The 7,365-nt window shown below is 38.0% G+C and overlaps 1 protein-coding gene across 2 annotated transcripts; it reads right to left on the bottom strand.

Moving 5' to 3' along the window:
• Nucleotides 1-1,942: 1,942 nt before the first annotated feature.
• Nucleotides 1,943-7,088, bottom strand: tomm40 (translocase of outer mitochondrial membrane 40 homolog (yeast)). 2 transcript variants are annotated; one of them, XM_030157551.1, is made up of 9 exons: nucleotides 6,997-7,088; nucleotides 6,061-6,296; nucleotides 5,740-5,900; nucleotides 5,341-5,442; nucleotides 5,118-5,223; nucleotides 4,729-4,851; nucleotides 3,605-3,681; nucleotides 3,401-3,503; nucleotides 1,943-2,447 (listed from the first exon to the last, which is right to left on the bottom strand). In XM_030157551.1, exons 2-9 carry the CDS (start codon nucleotides 6,275-6,277, stop codon nucleotides 2,308-2,310), a joined length of 1,029 nt encoding a protein of 342 aa, XP_030013411.1. In that variant the 5' UTR covers nucleotides 6,278-6,296; nucleotides 6,997-7,088; the 3' UTR covers nucleotides 1,943-2,307. The 2 variants fall into 2 exon arrangements, with proteins under 2 accessions (XP_030013411.1, XP_030013412.1); XM_030157552.1 differs by lacking the exon at nucleotides 6,997-7,088 and adding an exon at nucleotides 6,601-6,696.
• Between the last annotated feature and the right edge of the window lie 277 nt (nucleotides 7,089-7,365).

Genomic DNA, 7,365 nt, shown 5'->3' with positions numbered 1-7,365 from the left:
ATTATTTATTTTACATATCGCTCATCTGTAGCATAGCATTAGCTTTTTGTATATATTAGTAGTGTTGTAGTACTTTAGTTGTATATGTATATTTCATTTTCATCTTGTAGCTTTAGTACACTGTTTACATTTTTCAGTACTTTGTGTGATACTTTTATACAGTCCTTTTTTGCACAAATTGTTTTCTTGCTGCTAAGTAAAATTAAACTAAATTAAATTAAATTAATTTAGAAATGTATACAATTCTCATTTTCATACAAGATATAACTAGGATATACTAGAAATATATGGATCATTAAAATCAAAGGTTTCTGGACAAAACAGCTTTTAAAAACAAAATAAGCCTCTAGTGTGACCTATTTGAACATGTCTGTCTGATGTTTATATTCTCATATATGAGATTTACTCCATTAGTTTGCTAGTGTGTGATAACAGGTTTCTATTAGCTCCAGTGATCAAAACCACATACATTGTATTAAAGTTTAGGTATACCAAATCAAAATATGATACTTTAAAACTGGGATTATTTTATTCATGCATGTACAGAACAAGTAATATAAGTAACAGATTCTCCTGTTTCTGCCTGTTTCTCTACACTTTGTTTTTCACTTATTTACTAGTACTTTTCTGCTGTAGACACTGGAATTTCCCCACAGTGGGATCAATAAAGTCTTGTACCTATAAAGAGAAACTGTGTATTTGTACACCTAAAGAGAACAGGATAGGGCAGTCGTGGGTACAGTTACACTTATGTGACAGTAACTGTTTTTGGACACTAGGGGGCAGCAGATTAACTCCTACAGATCATTAAACACACCGTTTAGTAGTTTCCTATTGATTCAAAAACTTCATAGAGCTTAAGGACGCACTGATCTGACTTTTACATGTCAAACAGTCAACAATTCCCAGGCTTTGAGTATGGGCCGATACTAATCAGATACCACTGTTCACAGATTAATTAATAAGCAAAACGTCTCACTGTTTGGAATAGACTGGGATGGGGTAAGAAACACCAGACTTGACTTTAAACACCACTGTTGTTTCTTGGTAAAACAAAGTATAGGGAATAAATACACACTTAATTATCTTTATATGAATGCTCTTGCACCAGCAACTTGGAAAAAATAATTTCTGTCAGTTGTGTGAAATACCTCCAAAGTCCTGACCTTTGTTGTCAGTAGATGACATTTATTTTGTAAGGTCTTATTTTGTAGAACACTAACATACTTTTTGGTCATTATTTAGAAAAACAGAGGGAAATGGTATAAATACATGGTGAATAATAGAATTAAACTAGACAGTCTTTGGGTAGGAGCCCATGTCACCGATATCACCGCCGATATCTACAAGCAAAATGCCTCCAGAATAAAAGCAGTGACACTTCACCAAATGTGGATCATGAATAAAGAAAAGCAAGTCATGTGTACTGGTTGGCCATAGTTTCAAAACAAAAACGGGAAATTCTATAAAACTGAGAATGAGTTTTATTCAGTTGTTCCACGATTTAAGTCTGCATATTAGAATATATTCACTTTTCACATTCCTTCTCATGTAAGATGTATATTTCCATTAATCTCAATGTACTTGAAGCTATTTATATATTCAACACCATAGTGCATCTTTATAAACACTGGCTAACCAGCACTCTTGTCATTTGTTTTCCAAGTCATTTTTGGAAAGGAAAGATTTAGCAGATAAACTATAAATAAAACTGTACTCCACCTTATCTGATCCAGCTGTTCAGATCAGTATCATTATCACCACGTCCCCAGTAGAAATTACGACACTCGTTCTGAGTTCCCACTGACTATTCTCTTTTAGCCGTTTAACTCACCAGATTCTGAATATTATGTACTGTAGCCATTATTACCAAAGATAGAATGCATTGTCTGCAGTCTGCACCCTGGCATTTCCCTTTTTAAAATCACACAACATCCACTTGTACAAAAAGTAATCACATTTATTTCAATCCATCAGACATGGTCACCATATATTATGTCTACCCACTTACAATGATTTTAGCGTCACATGTTCTCATGCATCATCTGATGCCCTCTGATATACATCTGTATAGCCTCTGGGTATATCCAATACACCATAAAGGAAAGACATTTGTGCTACAGAATGTAGGCATGGCTTGGCCAGTCCTGGCTCCTTGGTAGTTATGAGTCTCTCTATCTGTCCCAGATTTCACAGTTGTAAGAGAGTCTTTGAATCCAATTTCTTATACTCAGTCCAGGTTCCTGTGTGTCTCAGTGCCGGTCCAAGCTGTGGCCTGTGAGCTGGCTCTGTGTGGCCCCTGCTCCTCTAGCCAATAGTGACACCAAAGCCACACTGGAACTTATTCTTGCGATGGTTGAGGAAAGCCCCTAAGGCCAGTGAGAGAGGCAGTGGCAGCAGTTTCTTTTCAAGGGTTGCTCCAACCACCCAATTACTATCAACTGTGCCTGAGAAGTACAAAGGAGGAAAAAAAGAATAGTTTGGTATTTATTAATATTTGCATTGGGAAAATTAGAGGTTGACCGATATGGGTTTTTCTAAGGCTGATGCCAATTTTTCAAGATTTGGTCATCTGATGGCCAATATCTACAGCCGACTTTTAAGGCCGATTATATATATATATATATATATATATATATATATATATATATATATATATATATATATATATATATATATATATATATATTTTTTTTTTTTTTTTTTTTTTTTAAAGGCACATTGACTCATTGACTGCAAAATACAGTTGAAACACTCAGCAACTATGCAGCAATATAAATTTAATTTTTAATACAAATACACATAGTACTCTTTCGGATCAAAAATCTTAAAACATGTATATTCATTCATTCATTTTCTAAACCCGCTTTATCCTCACTAGGGTCACGGGGGTCGCTGGAGCCTATCCCAGCTACTTATGGGCGAAGGCGGGGTACACCCTGGACATGTCACCAGTTCGTCGCAGGGCCGATATATAGTGACAAACAATCACTCTCACATTCACACCTAATGGCAATTTAGATTAACCAATTAACCTATCAGTGCATGTCTTTGGATGGTGGGAGGAGCCAGAGTATCCAGAGAAAACCCACACAGACATGGGGAGAACATGCAAACTCCACACAGAAAGGTCCCACCCCCATCAACTGGTGTTGGAATCAAACCCAGGACCTTCTTGCTGTGAGGCACAAGTGCTATCCGCTGCACCACCCTGTTGCCATATAACAGGTTTCATATAATATTTTTACAACTAATCAAATATCGGCTTTGAAAAACAAATTGAGGTCGATGGCCAATATTGAAAAAAATCAATATATGGGCCTGATATATCAGTCTACCTCTAGGTAAAATTGAAGGACACCACCCTGAAGGAGCTACACATGCATTCATATGTATTTACCTTTAAATAGCAAATTAGCTTTAGGAAGGTCCAGCTGGTAACCAAATGATGTTGTTGTGTCTTGCATCCTTGTGCTGGCTTCAAATTCGACTCCTATCTGCAACTGCAAAATCAGACAGAAGTTAATCTCATATGTAAGATCCAGAATCTGCACCAAAATGCCACATTTGGGCCAATGTAGAGGGCAAAGTAACTTTTTTTTACCTGATCATTTGCTTTGTGATAGTATGTAGCATGAGCTCCTGCACCTCCGAGAGTCAAAGTAGCAACATAGTTATCACCTGGCAAGAAAAGGAACAAAAAAAAAAAAAAAAAAAAAAAATGAATCATGTATAAAAACAACTGTGTGATGCACCTACCTGCTCTATTACTATGTTTGATTGTTCAACTATTGGGTCTAATGATTTTATTTTGGGTTATTTTATTCTTACTATTTAATACTTCACATCTGATTGTACCTGGTCAGTTGCTGGACTTCATCACTTTATGTAAGGAATTATTTAAAATTTACATGCATGATTTATGTCTTAATTGCATTTAAATATACTTAATGTTTTATCTGTTACTACAGTACTGCATGCTTAGATTAACAGTTAACTCGATTTAGTTACCCCTGCAGGGAAATCCAGACTCTGCATTTTACCCATCCCGATACACACACGGTACATAGCATTAGCACGCGCACACACACACAATTAGCACTGAGCTGCCATTGAAGGTGTCAGGGGAACCAGCAGGTGAATTTACCCATATGTACCCGTTTTTAGTCAATTTCAAGCGGTAACATTATTTATATTACTCTTCTTTGTGGCATCTCTATTTTCAGACTCAAATAGTTTTTCAGTATTGAAAGCTCTCTTATTGATCAGTTAGCGAGGCTGCATTTACACAAGCTGCATTTTCCCATTCTTTATGGAAATCTTTAATTCAAAAGAGAATATGTGTACAGTTTAAAAATATGCCATTATACACCCTCAGTTAGATATATCTCCTTTGTGTCGATTTATCATTATCATTAATTCTATTCTAATATTCTGTTACTTTGTTTATAGGCTTCAATCTTCAGATAAAAAAATGTGGTTTATCACTTTTTAATTCAAAGAAAATTGTGAAATCAGTGATTTTTTAAAATCTCCAAACAAAAATGTAAAACTTTGGCTGATTTACTGTGAGGGGGTATACATTTATCTAAATCCCGGTCATGCAACGGAAAAGTACATGATATTATGAGCAAGTTTACAAAATATGAAGATTATATTAGACATACATCAACTGTAAAATGTGAATCTAATGAAACAAATAGCTCTGGTGTGCACAGTTCAACAGACCTGTGTATCTCCCCAGGAGAGATGTGACGGTTCCTTCCTCCCCTGGTCTCCTGTGGTACACTAGTTCACCACCCAGAGCCAGTGAAGGTGTGATTGACTGAAGATAGTGGGCCACTAAAATGCCTAGAGAAAATGGTAAAAAGATTACAGGCACAGGTTACTGCATGATGTCTTCTCCCTTAGACTGAGGAAGTCCACTTTTTAAATCACAGCTGCCACCATGTATAACTTCCAAATTATTTTCTCAAGAACTTGGACCCTGAAATTATAATCTTATGTAAATGTATCACATAATAACAGTAACTGTGACAAAAAGCGTGCAGTATTTATTCACATAGCCCTACACAGTAGTTATTTTCTTTACCACACCTTTGTAAAAACAATCATACCAGATCCAGCAATTACATCTGGATTTCCGAGTGTCACAGCAGAGGTGAAGTCTTCACCTCGGTACTCCATGTCACACTGCCAATTCACAAACTTATGCTGCTGAGTCTGCAAAACACACACAAAAAAAAACCAATGACTTGAGACTGGTAAAATGCTATGACCCACAAAATAAACTATAACAGACTACATCTCAGAGTCTGTTTTCTCCACACATCTCTATACCTGGATTGCTATTTTGGAGCGCACAGCATTTGTGAGCTGGTGGATGATCTGAGCATTCAGGCTGCCAGTATTGTCCATATCTCCAACCATGACTGGGAATGACTAAAGCAAACAAAATGCACAACTGTTTTAAACAGTTTCAGTGTAAATATGCTTTGATTTTTAGTTTGGATGTTCAATATGAGAGAAAAATATGAAGGCAATGCAACAAAACCTTGAAATATATCACAGAACTTATGAGGGTTTTAATGCTTATACCAATGAACAAACACTTTATAAATAACAAAATCTGCCAAATAATAATAATAATAATGGATTGGATTTATATAGCGCCTTTCTAGACACCCAAAGCGCTTTACATTATTGACCCAAATACAAGTTATTTAAAGTAATCATTACCTCTGCTGGACCAGTCTGTTTACTCCCTACGTAGGTAGCACCAAAGCGATAACCAGAATCCCCCATGGTACTGAGGGTAATAGTATGGCTGACCTGGAAGTGGTTACTCAAGCCTTTGTTGACCACTAACCGCACCCCTTCCATCTGCAGCGGGAACACCTCTACAACAGAAAGAAATGCAAACAGATATCACAGCACAATCATTTACATAAACCCAGAATGAAAGAGGAACTACTATATACCAATTCATATAACAACATGTAAGTTGACCAAACACAAGGACTAAACTAAAATCACCCACAGTAGTTAGTGTTTTCTAACCTTTGCATTTGCGGTGGCACTCCTCATATGTGCCTGGGTTTGGGAGTGGAGACTCTCCACCCTCTGTCTGCTGACCGGATTCAGTTGTTGGAGGGACAGAAGAGACGGAGGGCATAGTAAAGCCTGGAGGGACGGACACCAGCCCTGGGACCCCTTGACCACCGCCAGCTGCAGCTGGGGCCGGGCTGGGGGAGGCGGCAGCCAACACACTGCCCATACTCTGAGACTATAGCAGACTAGAGGAAAGATACAGTGGACAAAGGTTTTATAGAATGAATTATTTCCATGATTTTAGTTCAACCACTCTGCTACAGGCTAACAAGTGGTAATCCCTGGAACGGTTTGTGTCAAAGCTAGACAAGTTTAATTTAATGCCCAGTGACAGCTAGACTAAATATAGAACACATATTAGTATTCTTTAAACACATCCTATACCAGTGTGGTATACACTGAGTGCACTTAGACACAGTTGTCTTCATAACAGCTAGCTAACTTAATCATTTTGCTACTATTAACTTAGCTAGCTGCAGTGATCTTCCCCACTATCTTGACAGTACAGCGAGTTGGCTACAGCTAAGGCCCAGCTTAGTCACACTATTGATACATAAATTATGTCATAACGGCTTTAAAATATTGTAAGTCAAATAATACTGATATGTGGCCCATGGTTTCCCACCAAGGTCACAATTGGAGATAAGCCAACAGCCGGCGAAACTATCCGCTAGCAGTATTTAACCTGTTAATGCTAACACAGGCTAGCAGGGTCGCTTGGTTGGTTGACTAGCAAGGTAACCATGTGGAGTAGACCACGAGATCTGTGCGTCTACATACAGAAAAGGCAGCCATTAAAATAACCCCTGGAACGAATGGACCCTCGTGGGATCACCAGTCATGCCGCTCTAAAAATTACGCTAATTTTAAGGTTTCGCTACTCACGTTTACGGTACGGCACAGCAGTTAAACACCGGCAAAGTTCACGACAAACGTTCGTGACGGTAGTTGACAAATTCCCGCCCATTTTCTGAAATTCGTCCACTGATTGGTTGATGCACATTTTCTCTCAGTCCCCATTGGGTGAAATGACAGTTGTGTCACTTGGGTTCGCTTGTCTCTGGTGACGTACGACGACATTCATTGGCCAGTATTGGGTTCGTTCTACCTCTGACTGAATGACATTCCAAGGGTACACCGTGCATTAAGGTGCGTAACCTACATGTGCAGCACACCTACGGACAACTTGGCAATATTTATACTTTAAAAGACGAGCTAAGGATTTACCAGGCACGTGTGTAAAAAGTAAAATGG

This window comes from Sphaeramia orbicularis, chromosome 16, assembly GCF_902148855.1.
Source record: "Sphaeramia orbicularis chromosome 16, fSphaOr1.1, whole genome shotgun sequence".
Classification (NCBI taxonomy): domain Eukaryota; kingdom Metazoa; phylum Chordata; class Actinopteri; order Kurtiformes; family Apogonidae; genus Sphaeramia; species Sphaeramia orbicularis.
This window is presented reverse-complemented; position numbering and strand designations above follow the sequence as displayed.

Bases quoted from the DNA above. Each gene is read 5' to 3' on its own strand.
- tomm40 (XM_030157551.1), bottom strand. From the start codon at position 6,277: ATGGGCAGTGTGTTGGCTGCCGCCTCCCCCAGCCCGGCCCCAGCTGCA. The intron at 3,504-3,604 runs GTAAAAAAAAGT...CTGATTTTGCAG, and splicing joins ATCACAAAGCAAATGATCAG to TTGCAGATAGGAGTCGAATT. The intron at 2,448-3,400 runs GTAAATACATAT...TGTACTTCTCAG, and splicing joins AGCTAATTTGCTATTTAAAG to GCACAGTTGATAGTAATTGG.